General features: G+C 40.3%; 1 protein-coding gene across 1 annotated transcript; it reads left to right on the forward strand.

Annotated features, from left to right (window-relative positions):
- Nucleotides 1-9408: 9408 nt before the first annotated feature.
- On the forward strand, nucleotides 9409-12209 carry LOC114036673 (musculin-like). Its single transcript, XM_027853325.1, has 2 exons — nucleotides 9409-9981; nucleotides 10922-12209. Exons 1-2 carry the CDS (start codon nucleotides 9409-9411, stop codon nucleotides 11006-11008), a joined length of 660 nt encoding a protein of 219 aa, XP_027709126.1. The 3' UTR covers nucleotides 11009-12209.
- The last annotated feature ends 9305 nt before the right edge of the window (nucleotides 12210-21514 follow it).

The raw sequence follows: 21514 nt of genomic DNA on the forward strand, positions 1-21514 counted from the left end.
AAGCAACTTCAAGAAGTGTCACCCCTGACAGCAGAGAAGAAAGCTAACATTTTAGATTCAAAAGAGAATTAGGCCTAGTTATTTAGAGTCAAACTTTAGAGCTGAATAGAATTGGAAAGCCCTATTCATCGGACAGTGAGAAGAAATGCTGTATCCCTGGGGGGTGGTGGGGTGGCATTGTTCTGAAGACATCATAAGATAAAGACATCAAGGTGCCACAATTTGAAAGATATAAGTTGCCTTAGCCATATGTGTTCCTTGCGTGTTTACCTAACTTACTAGCATATTTAAATTTGTGCCCAAGAGTCCATTCCAGGTTTATGGAGAGTGTTGTGTAGCTGTGACTCTTACTTTGCTGTTTTAATAAATCAATTGAAATTGACAAGCATTTACTAAGAACTTACTATTAAAGGTAAGCATATTGCTGAGGTCTTGTGAGCTATAGTTTTAGGAGGAGAAACAAACAGAATAATTTTGAACTTGGCGATGGTGGTAGTAATCACAGTCTCCTCTTAAGCCTTCCAAGTATATAACATCAATGTGAGTATAAGTTGTGGGGAATGCCCCTGGAGAAAGTGCTAAGAACAAGTAATTTTGGAGGGAAAAATATTAGAAAATTGGGGGGGGGCATCATGCATTTGAGCTGAGTCTTTAAGAAAATCAGGGACGTCAAGAGATGAGGGTGAAGAAAGACAACACTCCAGGCATGGGGAACAGACAAAAGCACAGGGATGGGAGATATATCTTATGAATGTAAGGGACAGAAAAGAAGTCATTAAGTCTGGACCATTGAGTGAAAGAGAAGGCTATGAAAGTAATAAGGCTGAAGGGGGTGGGGTAGAAACAGGTTGGGAAGAGCTTTAAATGCCAAGGGAATTTATATTTGATTCTAAAGATGCCACTAGAATTTAGGCTTCAAGGAACCACTGGAATTTACTGAGTAGAAGGGTGACATGGTCAGACCTGCACACCTAGAGAAGCCTAACTTGGTTTTAAACTAACAAATGTCATCTTGAAACTAAAGGAGACCTTTGGAGGTATAGAAATAACCTTCACTGATGACAGACAACTTGAAATCATAGTGCATTAAGAGAGATTATTCGCCATTAAATACTTTCTCTAAAGACAAGAGGGCAAATTTATAAATGGGACATTGAATCATAAGAACTGAAAGTGTGGTACTGAAGGACATAGGAAAACTTAATTCTTGGCAAAGGCAGTTCGAGCTAAGGCCTTCCATAATACCTACTTTTGAAAGCACTGATGTAATGATTTCATACAGTCATTGAAGTCTGATTAGATCTGTGCTTTAGAAACCAAATCTAGTCCAAAATATAGAAAATTAACAGCAGCCTTTAGGCCTCCCTTCAAAGTAAGATCATCTTTTGCCTTAGCCAAGCTCTAAAATTCACTCTCCATATAGAGCACATAACTTTGGGGGGTGGAATTCTTCCATGGTCACAAGAACATTCTACCTTGTCAACGTTTTTAGTTATTTAAAGTGCCTTGGGGCTGCAGCAGGAAAGTGGATATAGGACAGAAGTTGCTTGTGAAAATGAGATTTTTTTTTCTCCCATCTGCTTTACTTTGGCACTAATATAGCCTTCCAACCATGATCTTAAGATAGCACTACTAAGGAAAGAGAGGGTGTTAAGCATGAAGATATCCTGAAAGGCATGGTGACTTGCTATCTAGTCTCATCTCTTCCTTCTTATTGTAGGACCTCTCCTTTGAGACTGAAACCCAAGAAGGAGTGTAACATATAACCTTCTGCCTGCTGCTGCTCTGTTATCATTCCAGTTAATTGACTAGAAGAGTACAAATAAGTCAGAGAGCTACCACCAAGATAGAGTAAGGCTTTTTTCCAAAAAGATTATACCATTCTCCGGGGCATCCTGATGAATCCATATTCTAAAACTAAATCTAGGATATAAAAGGGAAGGTGAGGGGTCATATTTACATTCTCTCTCTCTCTCTCTCTTTTTTTTTAAGAAAGATGAGGGGGAGGAAAGTTCGTTAAGGAGCTGATTGACAAAGTGAGCTGAATCCGTGTTCTCACACCAAATGGTATCTATTACATGAGAACTTTCTTCTGGCGCCAGGAGGTATTTAGATCCTGTACTCGTTATTCCACAAGGGAAAATGCTCTGAAAGAGAGGGAGGGAGTACCTGGAGCAGACTCACCACCCCGAAGGAGAGTGAGAGCCTTGGGAGTCCGGCTCTACAAGAAAAGCTTTTGTTACCTAGGTTACGCACTTGTAGTTGAACCGATGCATCTCATCTTTGAGAAGACAAAAGGTTGTGTTTGTTTAAATACTGCGAATTTCTAGGAACCAGCCTAAGGGAGGGAAGGAAGAATTCTTTATCTATTCAGAGTATTTCCAAGTGACCAATAGAACTGAAGAGGTAACATTTCCTGAAAGAGAATGGATCAAGTCTTCAGCTTAGGAAGGAGTGATGATTCCTAAGGGATAGAAATAAGCAAGGAAAACTCCCTTCCCCCATCCCTGCAGCTACTTCTTACATTCTTCCTACCCCAAATAAGAGTTTCATATGAACATATGTTCATATGTTTCATGAAAGGATTTTCTGATATTTTGTAAGGATAACTACTTAAGAAATAAGTTCCAGGAGAAGCCAGAAATCTCACGTCTTCTGTTCTTACTTCCTTGTAGGGAGGTCTATTGGGAGGTGCCTAATGGCCTGCGTGATTTAAACAAGAAGCGATGCTTTCTCAGCAGGGTTCGTGTGCCTAGATGAGGGTTCTCTTCTCAGAGGAGATAAAATTCAGTGCCAAAATTCATTGCAATTCATTAAATATGTACTAAGTGCCCATCACGTTTAAAGACCTGGGCATAAAAAGAAAAATGACAGGTATCCCTTATCTCTCTTAGAAAATAATTTTCTTTTTTCAACACCTCCTCTTTTAGTTGGTGTCAATCCTATTTGAATGTTTTTTATTTTTTTTCTCACCAACTAGAGAAAAATCCAGACCTGTGCCGCTCTCGCGTCCCTCATTAATACTCCCACCCGTTTTATTCAACTTTCAACCTTATTTTCTCTTTTTCCAGTCTCTCTTTACCTACATTTACACTGGTACTGAACTCTTTAAAGTCCCACAAGGCCAAGATGGGGCCAAAGCCCTCCCTGGATTCTAATTACAATGTGTACTTGAGAGTTGACAAAAGAGGACGTGATCTTCGATGTTTCCAGCTGCTTCTTTCCAAAATGAAACTGATCAAGCACTGGACTATCTGTCCATTTTTGCAGCAATCCAGGCACTCTCCTGGCAGGAGCTTCTCCCTGAACATCCTCTGTCCTGCAAAACTATTTGGCTTTCTGAATAGAGGAAAAACTTTGAAGCAGAGGTCGATTGATGGGACTTAGGCAAGTGTTTGTTCTTCCTGCCCTTGGAATCCAAATGAAGGCTTGATTAACAATGAAAAAAGCTGGGAATCAAGTTGTTGTCGATTCGTTGCAGTCGTATCTGGCTCTTTATGACCCCATTTGGGGTTTTCTTGATAAAGATATGGGAAACGTTTGCCATTTCCTTCTCCAGCTCATTTTTACAGATGAGGAAACTGAAGCAAAAACAGCTTGCAGCCTCTCAGCTAGTGTCAGAGGCTGGATTTGAACTCCTGATAATGAGTCTTACTAATTCCAAGCCCCGTGCTCTATCCACTACACTACCATACTGCCAGCCTCCATCCTCTCTCTGCCATTGAGAAGCTGTGTAACTCCAGGTTAATTTCATTTCACTCTGAGCCTCACTTTCCAGAGGTATAAAGTAAGAGGGTTCCATTAAATGTTGTCTAAAGTGCCTTCCACTTCCAGGTTTAAAGCTAATATTTACATGTGGCTCTAATTTTTTTTTATGTACTTATGCTTAATGTACACGTTGTCACTTTATCCCCCAAAATTCTGTGAGATAGGTCTTCTCAAATTATCGTTCCTATTTTACTAATAAAGAAACTGAGGCTTAAACTGGTGAAGTGACTTGCCCAGAGTCACACAGCTAGTTTATCAGGATTTGAATTCAGATACATCCTGATGCTAAACCCAGAGCTCTTTTAATTTTTTCGATCTCTGGAATCTTCATGTTCCACCATTATGAACTTCAGCAGAGACAGGTTCTGCAGCTAATGATAGTATCAAATGTGTGAAGCTGTTTTTTGTTTTTGTTTGTTTGTTTTGGCAAAGGGGTACTGAGCTCTATCCCAGGGACAGTGTACAGTTGCAGTAAAGAGAAAGAGTGTTTGTGGGTGTGTTATTATTTGTTGTTTTGTCTCTCTCCCCCCCACCCCCCAGGCTATACAAGCAAATCTCCAGAGGTTATTTTTGGCATTGTTCTGCTCAAATAAACTGCACATTAGACAAGAGATAGAGTTAGGGACTGGTAGTTTGGAAGACATGGGTTCATATCCCACCTCTGACATTTGCTAACTGTGTGACATAGGCAAGCCTATTCACCTCTCTGAACCTCTATTTCTTCATCTGTAACATGAGATGGGACTAGAAGACCTTAAAGGTTTATTTGAGCTTGAAATGTATGATCAAGTTATTCCCTTCATTCAGGAAGGAAATGATTACAAATTCAAATGAGGGCTTTGGGGATGGGATGAAGACTACACCCATCTTAGTGGTTGGCAATAGGTTCCACTGTCAGTTTGAAACATCACAACCTTCCCCCACCCCCAATAATGTCTCTAGCTATTTAAAATACCTTTCAGATTACCTGACTACATACTGAAGAGAGAGATGGAAACTTAAATCAATGACCTGGCAATTATTCATCAATAATCATTACCTGTAATCTTAGCAATTCATGATAATAAACTTCCTCTTTCCTGTTCTGACACTAATTCACATGTATCATCACTTTCAGTTGTACAAAATGCTCCCCTCTCTGGCAGGTCTCTAGTGGAGGTGGTGCAAATATTATTGTCTCCACTTTTCCAGATGAGGAAAATGAGACTCAGGAAGGGCAAGAGAATTTGAAAAAAGGCAAGAGAGAAAGGTAACCACATAATTCACCCATGCCATTCATGCTAAGTCATTCAAACCTGTTATACTTACTGAAGACTCAACTGATACCGGCAGGGTTGAAGATGCCCTGGGAGAAGACTTTTGATATAGAAAAGTCACTAACTCTGTGTTCAAGAATCACTACAGCCAAGCAGAGACAAACAGTATTGGTGAAATTTAACTTGCTTTTATTGAAAACTGGATGTTGCATATGGAACATAGAAAGTACAGAAACCCCTACTGGCAGAATTTGGGTTCTAGTCCCTTCTCCAACTATTAGGAGCATCATATATTTAGAGCTGCAAGGAAGCCTAGAGGTCATTTAGTCCATACCTCTCCTTTTACTGGTGAGGAATTGAGGCTCAGAGATCAAGGGACTTTCCTCCTAGGTCACACAGGTAGCAGAGTCAGGATTCCAACTCGGTTCCTCTACCTCTGAAGTCAGTGCTCTCTCTCCATTATTCCTTGTTTCCTGATTACCTCTCTGAGATTATTTAGAAAGAAAGGGGACAGGAGGAGAAGTAATTCTTGCATACTTCACAAGGTTGTGTAGAATTCAAATTAAATTCAATGAACATGTATTAATTATCTGTTGTGTGTGAAGCACTGATCTAGGAAGAAACAAAAAAAAAAAAAAAAATGAGGGAAGGGGACAATCCAGACCTGAAATTTCATCAAGATAGGGACTTCTAGAGAGGAAAGGCCCTACACTGATGAAGACCATTAGTCATTAAAAAGCTTAGTTGCTTGGTCACACCAGCAGAATGTATCAGAAGCAAGACTTCATCTTCAGTACTTGAGACCCGGCCCTTTATTGACTATGCCTTGCTGTGACCTCTTGGATAAAGAAGACGAGAGTAAATGACCCCTTCCTTCTTGGAGCTTGAAGTCTAGTAAGGAAGTTTTTACATATATAAATAAATGTGAGTAAAATAATCAAGAGAAGTGCACGAGCTGGTGAATTGGAAGAAAGGTCCCACTGTGCAGGCTGGGGCTGTAAGACAGAGTTTGGACTTTATTCCTTAAGTAAGCGGGAAGAATCTACTAAAGGCTTCTGAGCAAAAGAAGTAATGCGAGAAAGCCAATTGAAAACCACAAAGCTCTCTCTAAATGCATCAGCAGTAGTACTGAAAAGCAAGACCCCAAGAAGGACACTACCGATTTCTGGGTTTCTTTTTTTACCTCAGTCAAAATGCAATTGGCAAACTTGTCTTTAACTTACCTGAAAATGTAGCTAACTTAAGGAGATGTGTGAAAATGAAAAGTCGTTAACACGCTTTCTTTCTTTCTTTCTTTTTTTTTTTTTTAAAGCGTTGAATTCTGTGGCGGGAAAAAAATGCACCGGATGTGCTAGGGTCAGTCTATTTCTTCAAGAACAAGAAAGTAAGTATGGCCAGTACGGAGTTTAAGCTTGGGTACCATTCTCGGGACTGTTTAGAAAAATCTAGCACTCTCCCTTCCATTAATCTTTCTTAGGGAAAATACTTCGTTCCGCACCTGTATAAACAACCCAGATTTTAAAACCTATATATCTGCGCCTAATGCTTGAGACTCTGTATATATTTATAGTGATAGTTTCGGGGCAGTCTTAGGCAATGAGTATAACTGGGCTGAGCAATCTCCTGGAATCTTGTTGCGCTCCTTCCCCCTCCCTCATGCTGATCCCAAGCAGATTAAGCGCTAGTTGTGTGCGCCTCAGCTTCCAGCCGAGAGCTCTGGTTACAACTGTATCCTTGCCGAGATTTTTCCTAGCGGAAAGGGCAGGTGAATGACGCCCTTACTGAGCTAACCCTCTGAGGTAACAATTCTCCACCCCACTGCCCGCCCGAATTCTATCAAAGGCCGTGGAAGTTATAGGCAATAGAAACTCAAAGAAATACTAACGCGAAAAATCGAGGCGGTTTCGAGGAAGAGACACCAGAGGCTAAGATGAAATGATACCTAATCTATGAGGTCACAACTGAGCTTTCTACCTGTCGTGCGTTTTGTCAGTTCGTTCTTTCGTTCGCTTTAACTCAGTCTTGTGAGGTCGAGTGTTTTTGTTCTTTAATTTTTGCGCTTTTAGGGGGCGAACGAACAAATAGATAGCTTTGGTTTTCTTGGTTGCTGACCTTTAGGGTAGCTTTCCCCTTCCACTACATTCAAGACCATTCTTCCTTCCAAAGATAGATGGGGATAGAGATAGAGGCTGGACCCCTGATTTCTTCCCTATAGGCAGCTACAGAATGATGAGTAAACTCCCTCCACCAACGCAGGTACTCGTTCTATTGCTCCAGCACCGAGAATTTGTTACCTACCCTTCATACAATCAATACCAGTCGAAGGTAGGTCTCCCTAGTCTCCCAGGTTTCCCTGGCTTCAAGGTCCGCTACTTTACTTCTAGAAAATCTAACAGTCTCTAAATTAGAAGGAACGTTAAAGGTCCCAAACACTGCTTGATCCATTAACCCTCCTTAGCAACATCCCTCAAGTGTTCTTTGCGATACCACTTGAGTAGCACCAGTGACGGGAACTCACTATCTTATGGGCAAATAATTCTATTTTCCAACATCCCTAAATGTTAAGAAGTACTTCGTCCAAATGAATCAGAATCCGCCTCCCGTTTGTTTTAAGGATATACTGAGGAAAATAAGAAAAGATAAATCTGAGTCAAAGCTAAATTGGAAGTACCAGAGCGGTGCTTTATTCATTAACTGTATTTGGTAAATAAATGTTTTACTTGGTTTTACGTAGGACCTTGTTGCAAAGGAAGGAAGACAGATTGAGTCTGCTTATAGGAAAATACAAGAAAGCAAATCCATCTCTTTGGTTCTTAATCAGGTGGTTGTTTTTACTGATAAGGGTCCTGCACCAGAAGGTGCTCAAAAAAAATTGGTGAAAATTGTGATAGTTTTTATGTCTGTCTGTCTGCCTATCTATCTGTCTATCTATTTATCCTCTCTAGAGTAATATTGAATAGGTTGAAAGGATCATCTGCTTTGTGCATTTAGAAACGCCTTTACGTCTTTAGAAATGTCTTTAGGAAAAAACAAACTCCACTCTCCCAGTGACTATTGATGTATGACCTTGAGCCTCTCTGATGATTTGCTTATCTTTAAAATGAAGGCATTAGATTAAATTATTTCTAAGCCCTCCAGTCCCAAAACTTAGTATCATCTATGAAGAAAATAAGCCAAACATTCTCGATTTGGGGGTGGGAGGAAGGACAGGGAGAGATAGTACTCAGGTTTCATAGATCATAGGATTTAAAAATGGAAAAAGGCTTTAGATATCATTTAAACCATCTCCTTCATTCTCCATCATCCTTCGAATAGGTCTAGAAAAGAGAAGTTAATTGTCCAAGATCGCAGAGCTGCAAAACTAGAATTCAAAATAAGGTTTAATGCTCTTCCATGCAAGCAGTGTGTACATGTTTGTTTGTTTGTTTGTTTGTTTTTTCCGACTAACAAGAGCTCTATATACCGCTTTAAGGCTTACAAAAGTAATTTTCGCAGTTAACATCAAGCCAGTGAGGGTTGCAGTGCCAGTAGTTTTTTCCTCATTTTACCGAGAAGGAAACTGAGGTCGAAAGAGTTTAGTGATTGGCTGTAAACTCAGAGCTAGTGAATGTCAGATTATTATCAGATAGGTCTTTTGACACCCCTAAGAGAACTTGAAAATGGACTTATAGGGATGACTCTTCGCTTTAAAAGTGTTGGAAAAAGACAGAGGAAGACAGACTTTATAAAGGTCAGGGATTCTGGGCTAGAGAGATTTTTGCTTCAGACAGTTTTTCTCACCCTGCTCCCTCCCGGGCTAGCTGGGCTTTGTAGCCCCAGCTGTAATATTAGAGCTAGCCAGAGGGGCTGAATGAATGGTTTACTGGAAGATTTTTCTCAGCCCTGAGGCCAAGATAAAGTACAGATTGCTCCCGGTCCCTAACAGTTTCCCCAAGCGACAACCCCTGGGTAGGGGGAGCGGCCAGAGTGGTCTGTGTTCCCGCCCACTAGTCTCTCCTTTTGCTAATAGAAAAGTGGCCCCATCCCCTTGCCCGCCGCAGCCCCACCCTATCAATCCCCCTGTTCTTTCTCCCAGATGGTTTGTTCCGAAAGCTGTGGATAAATTCTCTTGTCAAAAGAGGAAGCCCTCAGCACATCTCAGCGGAGCTAGATTGTCTAAGCTTCAGGTTTCCCTTTGTTGCGCTCAGCCCCTCACTGGAGCGCACAGTCCTGACCAAGGTATCCGCGACTGCGCCCGCGTCAGGGCTCCCAGGGCTCACCCTGAGTGTTGACTGCCCTCCCTGCTGTGTAGCGTTTGAGGGAAAGCGGAGAAGGAAACGGATTGGGTGGGCTGGAGTGGAGGACAAGAGGGACTTGGAGGCTCCAAGGGAGCTCGAGTGACGCGATGTCCACTGGCTCGGTGAGCGACCCGGAGGAGCTGCCTGACATGGAGCTGCGTGGGCTGCAGCTGGCGTACCCAGCCCCGACGTCCTCGAAGCGGCAGCCTCGCCGAGGAGGCAGCAGCAGCGAGCTCTACCCTTCCGCGGACAACTCCTCTGCAGAAGAGGATGAAGACGAGGACGTAGAAGAGGAAGCTTGCACCCTGGGGGCGGCCCGCGGTGCTAGCGGCAGCTGCAAGAGGAAACGGACCCGGGGAGCTGCGGGAGGCGGCGGAGGCTGTAGTAGCAGCGGCAGTGGTGGTGGTAGTAACTGCACCAAGAAGTCTCTACTGCCCAAGGGCTCTTCTGCTGAATGCAAGCAATCTCAAAGAAACGCGGCCAACGCTAGAGAGAGGGCCAGGATGCGAGTGCTGAGCAAAGCCTTCTCCAGGCTTAAGACCAGTCTGCCCTGGGTCCCCCCTGATACCAAACTCTCCAAACTGGACACACTCAGACTTGCCTCCAGCTATATAGCGCATCTCCGGCAGCTGCTGCAGGAAGACAGATACGAGAACGGCTACGTGCATCCCGTGAATCTGGTAAGAGGGCAGAAAACAACTACCCTCCCCCCACCCCAAGACTGAAGTTTGCCTTTGCCAGCAGTGCCTAGATTTCCAGCACACTCTGCAGGGAAGGGGATGCTTAGTTCTAGTGGGAGAGACTTGCAGAAAGGTTGTTTTCTGGGGTTTAGAGAGGACAAGTCAGACCTGCCTCTAAAGTTAAGAACTGGAGTCCTTTGACTTGGAGAAGTTGGTTTCCCCTAAATTGTGGGAGTCAATCTTACACCATCCGCACCACCCCCGCAAAAATCCACCCAGATTATTGTTATGCTCTCATCGTTTTTTGTTTTGTACACTGTGTGCGATGCTACTTCCAGTGACCTCATGTTTGGCTGATTTAATAGTTCCAGTCTCATTCTCAGAACGCAATCCACTACCCTGCTGAAATCTTGCATTGCAAATTGCCCCACCTGACTCTTTCCAGTTGATTATCTCTACTTTCCCTTGGATGCTATGCAGATTATTTAAGATGCCTTTCTGGGGGATAAGGAAAAGGCCGAGCAGATAGATTTCCACGGTACTCTTACACTGTTAGAAATGAGTTTTTCGGAAAGTCCCTCCTAGAAAAGCCAATTCTCTGCTCGAGAATGGTCCACATTCTACTCGCCCACTTCAAGAACATCAAGTGCCCCAAAGTTTGCACTGTGAAAAGACAGGTGGAGAATTTAACCTTTCTTTTGTTTTGAAGATCTCAAATAAAATAAAATGTAATACACAAATAAATTTTCAAATAAGGACCCCAGGCATAGATTTAAAAACAGGTTTTAGACAAAGGTTCTTCTAGTGTTCACAAGGAATAAGCTAAACCCAAGTCATTGGGCAACAACTAGCACCTGCAGATGAAATTTAGTCAATTAGAAGGAAATATCATTGGATAGTTAGCTCTTGTTCTAATATATTGCACCGTTTTTAATTGCAGACGTGGCCATTTGTGGTTTCAGGAAGACCAGACGCTGACACCAAAGATGTTTCAACAGCCAACAGATTATGTGGAACTACAGCTTAAAACCTGGGACTGACTAATCAATTTAATTGGATTATTCTTTAGACACGTGTTCTGGGGGGAGGGGGGACACAAAGAAATGGTAACAATAAGCTCTCTTCTTGTAAGTTAAAAATTATTTCTTGCCCTCTTTCTAACGGGAGAGTTGGAGAAATATGGGGATATTACTAGGAAAGTCAGGGAGGTGAGGCCCAAGGTTAGAATTAGGCAGGAGTTAAATTCCACTTTCAGATTTTCTTGGAATGAGCTAAAGGAACCACAGCCCTGGACTGATAAAACCTATATCTCCTGTAACATTATCAGTAGTACTGCCCCCAAAGATTTATCAAAAGATGGTTTTAAAGTCTTTCAGGACTATACTTAACAGGTAGGGATAAAAACCCAGACTCAGTGTTTGTCTATAAACTCACCAGAAACAGTGTTATTTGCACTCCAGTGCCAAACAGTGTTATAATATAATGTCATTTAGAAACAAAAAGCAGATTGATAATATATTTGGTTGATAGCTCTTGAGAGCTTCTATCCTTTGCAGTAGTGATGCAATAGGTGCAGCTGTGTTTTTACTATCTTTTAAAGGACAATCTTTCATGGAACACATACCAGGTCCCTATTAGCTTCCCCAATATGGCTAGAACAGTTTTGTTTTGTTTTATTTTCAACATTTCCAGTTTCTGCACTGAATTATATATTCAGAAGTTGATCCCATTCCTATCAGCATCCCCCCTCCTCCATGGATCCAGATGATTTGGAGCTGAAAGGGACCTCAGGCATTAGACAACCCCCCTTTCATTTCAAGTAGAGAATGAGAAAAGCTAGTTGATTTGCTCGAGGAGGGTTTAAGCTCAAATCCTTGGATACCCAATTGCATAGTCTTTTCAGGGCACTGTCCCACAGGCCGTGGTCATGCCCTCATAGTTAATTTATAAAAGGAAATTATTCCCTCTTTTAAAGAAAGCAGTTTAGTGCCAATACTTCCTGGTGTATAATTCAGTGCTTGGTTTTAACTCGGATCTAATCCAGAGGAAAGAACTTTACATACAATATTGTTTAAAACTTTTTCAGTGGCCTGGGAAGAATGGTTGGGTTTGTTTACATTGTTACATGTCAAGTTTTTGTCATTTTGCTTTAGGGCTGATATCCTGCTGTAAGGAGAAGTTGCCCTCATGATGACTAGCAAATGTAAATAACTTTATTTTTTTATGAGTAACATTAAAATCATCATTACAAGGAACCACCCCTCCCGAGGGGCATCCCAGTGTCTTCCTTCCTGCACCACACTAAAAGGGCGTATGTATAAAATTCAGTTTGAAATTATCTTTTGCCTTAAGGACAGAGTCTTTCACATAATTTTGAATAAGATGAGGACTACTCCTTCCACTCTCCAACCCTCAACTGCCTCCCTCAAATGTAGGTTGTCATAGGTGGGCAAATCCACCTCAAAGTTATCCATTAATAGAATACCTGTCTTCAGGCCACTGCAGAGGCACAAAGATGGTCTGGGAATACCCTGTATTATCTGATACTGGCATAGCTTAGCTCTAGCAGACATTCTACAGAATTGTTGAGTCTACGAATGTTTGTGAGTCAGTCACATCCTGTATGTGAAGTGGTGAGCTAGGAAACAGATCGTGGCATAATGTAAGCAAATTAGAAGAGCATACTGTGGCCTTGTAGGATTGCAGAATTTTGAGCCGGAAAGGACCTCAAAGATCATCTCTCTTCAGGTAAAACTGAAGCCTGGAAAGGAGTGAGTCTATCTTCAGGTAGAGGTGTCTCATGGAAAAGGAGTGAGACTAGTTCTCATTGGTTTCCAATGGCAACAGTAGAAGCAATGGGTGGAAGGTGCAGAACAACTTCAGGCTTGATGCAAAGCAAAATATCTTAATAAATTAGAGCTATTTAAAGTGGAATGGTCTGCCTGGGGAGATTGTGGGTGGTCTTCCTCACTGGAGGTCTTCAAACAATGACCAAATAATCGTTTGGGGGGGACACATTAAAGAGGGGATTATTTTTCAGGTATAGACAGTTTAAAAAAAAAGGAACTGGTAAAAGATTTGAACCAAGGTTCTCTGACATAAAATTCAATATATTTGAATAACATCTTTACTTTTCATATGTAACTTTATTTTCCATGTAATCTTGGGAGGGAGGGAACAGAGAATCATTATTACCCTATCAAGTATGTGAAATGTACTATCTGCAAGTCTGTAAGTATGAATACAAGAGGAATGGCTTACTTGGTAAAAGTGAGAAAATACAGGGAGGGAGAGAAAGAGAGAGAGAGAGAGAGAGAGAGAGAGAGAGAGAGAGAGAGAGAGAGAGAGAGAGAGAAATCAAGAAATAAGTAGCCTGTTACTGCTTAGGAACTCTGATATTAAGGATCTCCACATAAGGCTCACTTCTTAGAAACTATGTTAGAATTTTGGTCACGGTGAGGATGTAAGAGCATCTTCATAGAGACTGAAGCATGAAATGACTGTCCTGGGATTAGAACAGGTTTTAGATTTCATGCTAAATTAGATGCCTCCTCCCACTTCTTTATTTTATAGGTGAGGAAACTGAGATCAAGAGAGGTCATGAGACTTGCCCAAACTTCACATGGAAAGAAACAGGATTTAAACCCAGGTCCTCTTACCCTAAATTAAGCCATCTTTTCACAGATTTATTAAATGGTCTGATGTAAATCACTTCTGAATAGGTAAAATAAATAGTTTCCCAGAAAAAAGCTACTTGTGCTAGCTGGTTTATTTGGGGTGTGGTTCCCACGTGGGCTCTAGGGAGGCTGATTTAGGCAAAAGTAAGATTAAAACTGGGTAGCTAGGTGGCACAGTGAATAGAGTGCCAGGCCTGGAGTCAGGTAAGACTCACCTTCCTGAGTTCAAAACTGACCTCAGACACTTCCTAGCTGTGGACTTTGGGTAAGTCACTTCACTCTGTTTGCCTCAGTGGAAATGGCATACTACTTCAGCATCTTTGCCAAGAAAATCCCAAATGGGGTTACGAAGTGTCAGACAAAGCAAACAACTAGATTGAAACTAATGATCCTGTTTGCCTTAATGCAACAGAAGAAGTACTTTGGAGGAAAAGGAAATTTCTTAAAGTAAGGCAAAGGTTAGGAGTTAACTGAGGTGACACTTGAGACAATAGGATTTGTGTTTTGCATTAGCTTTTGTTCCAATTTCACGTGCAATTCTCAAATGATTACTAAGAGAGGGGGAGGGGAGATATGTTTAAATAGTGTGTGTAGTCCATATAGTTTCAAGTATAAAAACCTAGAAAAGAAGAAATAAAATACTTGGTGATTGGGTGAGTAGGGTCTGGGTGTACACAGTAGATGCTAAATCTCACACAAGTACTAAAACATGAAAACATAAAGATGTAATGTTACCATGCTAATCCATCTCTCTCCCCCACCCCCATTTTCTAACCCTCCAGAGGGTAACAGAAGAAAACATATTTCTCATATATCACTTTCACTGAGATTTTTGCATGATTTCTAGACCAAAACATTATGTGACCCCTTCTCCAATCCAAAAAGTTTCATTTCTAATAAATCACATTGGATAAAATGTTAGATAAAGCTGCTATTCTATGTGTAACAATAACTAAAGGAGAGTCTTAGTCACCATAAAATATTTCTTTTATGAAGCCTGCACAGAGGGAGTGTGGGCTATAAGTGGTGGACGAGACATTTCAATCACAAACTCCATCTTAAATTTCTCAATATTTCCTTGGGGTGGAAGGAGGAGGGAGCCTTTAGGTTATATTTGATAATAGCTGATATCAACCCTGAGTGGATGATCTTGAAAAGTTTGGTTAAAAATAATAATAATAAATTGAATTTTGCTGCTGTAAGTTACGAGAACTAAGAGGAAAAGTGTGTTACTGAAAAGAGGTGGAGGTTGGAATGGGGAGGGAGCTCCTCCATGCAGTTGGAAGGGTAAATATCAGCATAGGAAGTAAATATTGTATAAAATATTGAAATAAGGCAAATGTCCATGTTACTGGTTATTGTGGAAGTAGCCTTTGGTATAGGCAAAGCAGTGATGCTTCATTGATGTCAAGGCAACAAAAATCCCCTTTTAACACAGTCTTCTTTGCTTATATGAATGTTTCACCAAGAACTCATTTCAGAACTCTCATTTTGAAACATTCCGTCTCAAAGGGCACTGGTATGACTGTGAAACTAACTGCAAAAGTCCGAGCTGAAGGTGAAACTTGTACGGGCGTTTGCCCTTGACTTCCCACCACCTTCTATCATGTTACTTTTTTTTTCTTTTAAAGTACTGGCCCCTGCAACAAAAACTGAAAAATAACATTTGCAATTTAAAAACCAGACTTTTTTTCAAACACAGTTTATGATAAGAAATACCTTTTACACTATGAAATGTCACCATGGTGTTCCAAAAAAAATAAATGAGCAATTTGCTTTCAGGAATTATACAAGTTCCTCTTCTACTTTTCTTTTGTTCCCTTCTTCTACCCTCCCTTTTCCCCTTCCTCTATTCATTACCTCTTTGCTTCTTTCCTTCCTTCCTTCTTTCCTTCCTTGGGAGACCCTTGTTACATTCAGTGAACAGAAATGGCATTTCTTCCTGCTCCCTCCATCTATCTTTTGGGCACACCTGCAGGTATAGGAAAGAAATGACTCTCTTTCACCCTGTCTCTCCAAATTTCTGTGTCTGTCTCTCTTTCTCTGTCTCTATGTCTCCATTTGTCCCTCTGTCTCTCTCACCTCAAACAGAGTGAGTTAGGGAAATGAGTGAATGAAAGTGTAACCAAGTTTGCAGATTCTGGAAAGTGTGTCTAGGGAAGCCGCCCCATCAGGAGAGTGCCAGGTCTCAGAGAGAATCATAAGATGAAGGGAGTGAGAAAGGAAAAGATTTAGGATGGAAGCAAGTTTGTTACCTACAGAGCACATACTCCAGGAAATACAGTGGAAGGGATGAATGAGGAGCTTTAGAATGTGAAGCTAGGGGGAGGGTAGGAGATTGGAGAAAAGGAGGATACAATGGAAGATGGAGATGGGAGTTTGTGTAAGGACAATTAGGGTTTCAGAATCACTGGGATGGGGAAGGTATGACCAGGTGGGAATTTGTTAATGATTGCCAAATGAGTTTAGGAGGATTATTAACATCAGTTGAGGTTTGGTGTCAGTATGGTGTCTTCTCAGTAGACCTGATGGAATGTCAGAAGATAGATGGAGGGAGCAGGAAGGAATGCCATCTCTGTCCCTGGAATGTAGAAAGGGTCCCCTGAAGACAGAAGGAACTAATGTTTCCTTTTCCTTTTTCATTCACCATGATTTTGTTATGCCAATCCTGTTCTTTTTCTCCCTCCCACAACTACATAAACCAGGAGAGATATTCCTAGTAACATGGTCTATTAGAAGAGCCTTAATTGAAAATCAAAGGTGTTGGATCTTGAACCCCAAGAAGGTTCCGGGTGCCTATTCTAGTGCTCTAAATGATGGGTGGGAACAAGGAGAGAACGGAAGGAAATAAGCATTTATATAGCACCTACTGGATGTCAGGCACTGTGATAAGTGTTTTATAAATAAATACATCATTTTATACTCACAACAATCTTGCAAGGTGGGTGATGTTACTGTACCTATTTTATATTGGAGGAAACTTCAGCAAATACAGGTTAAGGGACTTGCCAAAGATCACAGTGCTTATAAGTGTTTGGGGCCAGAACAATGTAATTACCACTATGTTTGAGATCCAGGCACCACTTCACTCAAAAGCTATACTCCAGAGCGTATTTAGGGGCAGTTAGGTGGCACAGTGGATAAAGTGCCTAGCCTGGAGTCAGAAAGACTCATCTTCCTGAGTTCAAATCTGGCCTTGGACTCTTATTAGCTGTGTGACCCTGGGCAAGTCACTTAACCCTATTTGCCTGAGTTTCTTCATCTGTAAAATGAGCTGGAGATGGCAAACCACTCTAGTATCTCTGCCAAGAAAACCCCAAATATTGTCACTAAGAGTTAAATAACACTGCTGAAAGGACTGAACATGAATAAGGAACATTTGGTCCTTGAGCTCTTTCTTGTCTTTACTCTGCCTTCTTTCCTTTCTTTTCCTTATTGAACACAACCACTTTGATCTAACTTCAGACTAACATCCTTTTACATACTTCCATCTCACTGTTCTTCCATGTCATACCTACTCCTAGAAAAAAAAAATTACCCAATTTTGGGTACTCCTTTTTTACATGTAAGTAGCTGATTTACCTAAGCAACTATGGGTGAAATAATAGGGAACACAAGGATTTTAATGACATCTAGACAACTACATGAGTCGAGTAAAGGAAATGCTTCAAATTAGAAAAGCTCCTTTGGCTGCTTAAAAATCAGATTTTAAAAAGTTAAATTTGTCTCCATATGTACTAGTTATTACTAGGGAGGGAGAATGGAATAGAAATATTTTGTTTTTAGAAAAGACAAGCCTATTATGATCCATGTATTTGAGGCTTATTTATTTATTTTTGGCTAGGCAATGGGGTTAAGTGACTTGTCCAGGGACACACAGCTAATGTTATGTGTCTGAGGCTGGATTTGAACTCAGGTCCTCCTGAATCCAGGGCTGGTGCCCTATCAATTGTATTACCTAGCTGCCCCCTAGGCTTAGTTATTTTTACATTATTGAAAGATCTTGGTTAGAAATTCAGTGGATTTATATGTTACTAGACTTTCCTTACAAGTGGAATAAACAACTACCTATGTAGTTTGAGTCAAAGCAATAATATATCTGCCAAGTGCCTCTCACATAGTTTGACTTTATGCAATTGTTTTCCTTTGGTTGCCTAATAAATACCCCTAGTAGAGGGCTTGTTAACATGGTATTTTTTTATGCAGTACAACAGTGTTTTTGTTTTGTTTTGGTTTTTTTTTGGGAGGAGGCAATTGTGGTTAAGTGACTTGCCCAGGGTTAGGAAGCTAGTAAGTGTCTGAGGGCAGATTTGAACTCAGAGCCTCCTGACTTTAGGGCCAGTGCTCTATTTACCACAGTGTTTTGTGCCTAGAAAGCACGCAAACAAAAAAAAGTTTGTTGAAAGAAAAAATGAAGCCTTATTGTCCATTTATATTTCTGCACAAATGAGCTTGGAGGAAGAAATCAGTCATGCTTTAGGTGCTTCTAGGCTCAGGAATATCTTGAGGTGTTTTAACTCTAAGCCTTTATCAGAGGGCCTTGAGGGGAGGAGGGTTCAGAATGATCCTAGGAGTATTTTTCCTGTCCTCCAATATTAAACCAGTTGATAACACATTTGAACTCTGGAATGTCGGAAGATCTGGAGTTTCCATTAGCATAAATAGCAGTGTTCTCAGGAGCAGCAGAGGCTGACCAGGTCATTTGTATCAGGAGCTGAGAGACATGAGGACAGACAATATAAACCAAGAAAAAGCAGCTTGGAACTTCATGAGAATACCACAAAGGGAGAAAAGGACTTTCTGTAATGAGGATGTATGAGTTTAGCCTTTGGTCACATGTGCTTTCTAAGTTTGAGCCCCTGAACATTAAAGACTTCATTTGTGCAAGGGGAGAGTGTCATCGATTGTTTTTTGGGGGGTGATTGATTTGTAACTATATATTCTTGCTATTTTTTGTTGTTGTTCAGTCATTTTTCAGTTGTGTCTGATTCTTTTTTACCCCTCTTGAGGTTTTTTTTTGCAAAGATACTGGAGTGGTCTACTAGATCCTTCTCTATCCCATTTTACAGATGAGGAAATTGAGGCAAACAGGGTTAAGTGACTTGCCCAGGATCACACAGCTAGTAAGTGTCTGAGACCAGATTTGAATTCAGGAAGATGAATCTTTCAGACTACAAGCCCAGCACTCTATCCACTATCCATCTAGCTGCCCCACTTCTCTACCTATCTTTATAATTTTTTCCTAAGGTTTAATTCTTCCTTCTAGTCACTCTACTTTGCAATCTTGAAGTTATCTTAGAACCCCCACAATATCTTCACCTCTGTCTCCAGTCATTTGCCAACTCTTGGCAATTTTCACTCCACAATATCTCTCACAGTCATCCACTCATCTTAGCTCATATGGCCACCACCCTAGTTTAATAGCTAGCCAGCAATTATATAATGCTTTAAAGTTTAGAAAGTGCTTTATAAATGCTCTCTCATTTTATGTACACAATAATCTTGGTCAGGTAGGTGCTATTATTAATCCCTGTTTTACAGATGAGGAAAATGAGGCAGATAGTGGTAACATGACTTTCAGAGGGTGATAGCGCTAAGTCTCTGAGGTCAGATTTGAACTGAAGTCTTCCTGACTTCAGGTCCAACACTTGATACTCTACACTAGCGAGCTATCTCATAAGAATAACTAGAAATTTATATAGTGCTTTAAGATCTGCAAAACACTTTACAAATGATATTTCATTCTTATAACAATCCTAGGAGGTACTTGTTACTATTATCCCCATTTTACAAATTAAGAAACTGAGGCAGAGTTCAGCTGAGTCACATGGAGGTCAATAGTCACATAGTAGATATGAATTAAAATTTTTCAGATTCCACATCCAGATCTTTGTTCATTGTGCCCCTTAACTGCACCACTGCTCACATCCTCATCATCTCTCACATGGTCAACTGCTATAATCTCTTAACTGGTTTCCCTGCCTCCATTATATCCCCATTCCAATCCATCATCCACATAACTGACAAAGTGATATTTCTAAAGTATCTCAGTACATAGAGTGTCAGGCCTGTAGTCAGTCAGACCTGAATTCAAATCTGAACTCAGACAGTAGCTGTGTGATCCTGGGCAAGTCATTAAACCTCTGACTGCCTCAGTTTCCTCATCTGTAAAATGGGGATACCCACCTCTCAAGGTTGTTGTGATGATCAAACAAGATAATTATGAAGTGTTTAGCATAGTGCCTGGCACATTGTAAGCACCATGTAAATGCTGCCATCGTTTTTATTGTTATTATTATTATTTGCCCAAAAAGCACCAGTGACTCCTTATTTCTTCCAACATCAGCTAGCAACATCTCAGGACTTACTGACTGACCCCTTTGCTTACTATATTTATCTGGATTGTGATGATCCAGGGGTGTCTTTCATGCTGATTGTTCCAACAGTGTTTAATGAAGCATGCTCTGGGCACCAAAATTGAGAGTCAAGTTTCCTAAAGCTACAAGAAGATCATTACCTCTTCTACATGATAGCCCTCCCTCAACTATAAAAAGAAACAAGATTATCTCTAAGGTCACTTCTAGTAAAAGTCAGTTTTATTTTACTACCAAGAAGCATAGATTTTCACAGTTTGTGGTTAATTTGGCAAAACAGTTTAAAAAATAAAATTGAAATACGTATTTTAACCTTAGTGTGTTGTATGTAATTGACACAAACATGAGGTTAACACAATACATTCAATGTAATCATTTCCATTTAAATGTATGGACTATGGACCTTTACAAACTGCTACTAGGAAAATCTCTACCTTTGAAAAGTCTTCTGCTACTCTCAAGTAGTACATTTTGTCACTCAAAAAATAATGACTGAGTCTGTCAATTAACATGTTATAGCACTGTACAAAAGCATTTAGTGCATGGGGTGAAACTAGGCTCCCCTCTTCAAGAAACTTACCATTCAAAAGATCAGTCAAGCCACATTTATTAAGCACCTATTATGTGCCAGGTGCTATTCTAGTGACTTATACTTTCTTTATTTATTATGGTGTGAATGGTGTTTGACTTTTTCCTGTAAATTTTTAAATTGATGTAACAAATAAATGGCCATACAAACCTGATCCAAATTGTAAATATTTTGTTGTTTGTTTTCTTGTTAGAAATAACTTTGAATGTCAGGGAAATCCAATTTATCTCTTGACATATTCCTGGGCAAATACATGGCACAGAATATAGATTTAGAAAAACTATTTGTCTGAGATAGTATGGTTATTCCTACTTGTGTCTGATGCCTCAAGCAAAGAATGTTGAGTAGTATGTCATGACATCTTGATGTATGGTAAGTATTTTAATTGGACCATTTTATGGTAATTCCACAAATAACAATATAAAAAGATACTGGTAATACAAAACTTAAATTGGCTGAAATTTAAAGCAAATAAACATGTAGTAGGTTTTCTATAAGGTAACCAGGGCTCAAAGTACAGCAAGAACTAGTGATAATAAGATTCTATGCATTTATACCACTGAATACGGAAAATAAGTTAACATGTACTTAACTACAACAGTGACAAGGAAATAAATGCCATGTGGTAAAAAGTACTTCTCACTTCATGTTAACAATTTTATATATTATGTGAGACTTACTCAAATTTCTTTCATTTAATTATAAAATATTTCAAAATGGCTAAATTTAAAAATTCAAATTACATTTTTTTACATATGTCAATTCATGGCCACAAACTATACAAGACTTCTGTGATAGGCCATCTTGAATGCTTTTTTTCTGGTCCATACATAAGTTAGTGAATAGCTGTTTCTTTGTTTTTTCCCATACACTTTCTTCCTATAATGCTATGT

Source organism: Vombatus ursinus, unplaced genomic scaffold (genome assembly GCF_900497805.2).
Source record: "Vombatus ursinus unplaced genomic scaffold, bare-nosed wombat genome assembly UNPS02009940.1, whole genome shotgun sequence".
NCBI lineage: Eukaryota > Metazoa > Chordata > Mammalia > Diprotodontia > Vombatidae > Vombatus > Vombatus ursinus.

Excerpts from the sequence above, each read along its gene's own strand:
- LOC114036673 (XM_027853325.1), top strand. The coding sequence starts at position 9,409 with ATGTCCACTGGCTCGGTGAGCGACCCGGAGGAGCTGCCTGACATGGAG. Across the intron at positions 9,982-10,921 it reads ACGTGCATCCCGTGAATCTG|ACGTGGCCATTTGTGGTTTC; the intron begins GTAAGAGGGCAG and ends TTTTAATTGCAG.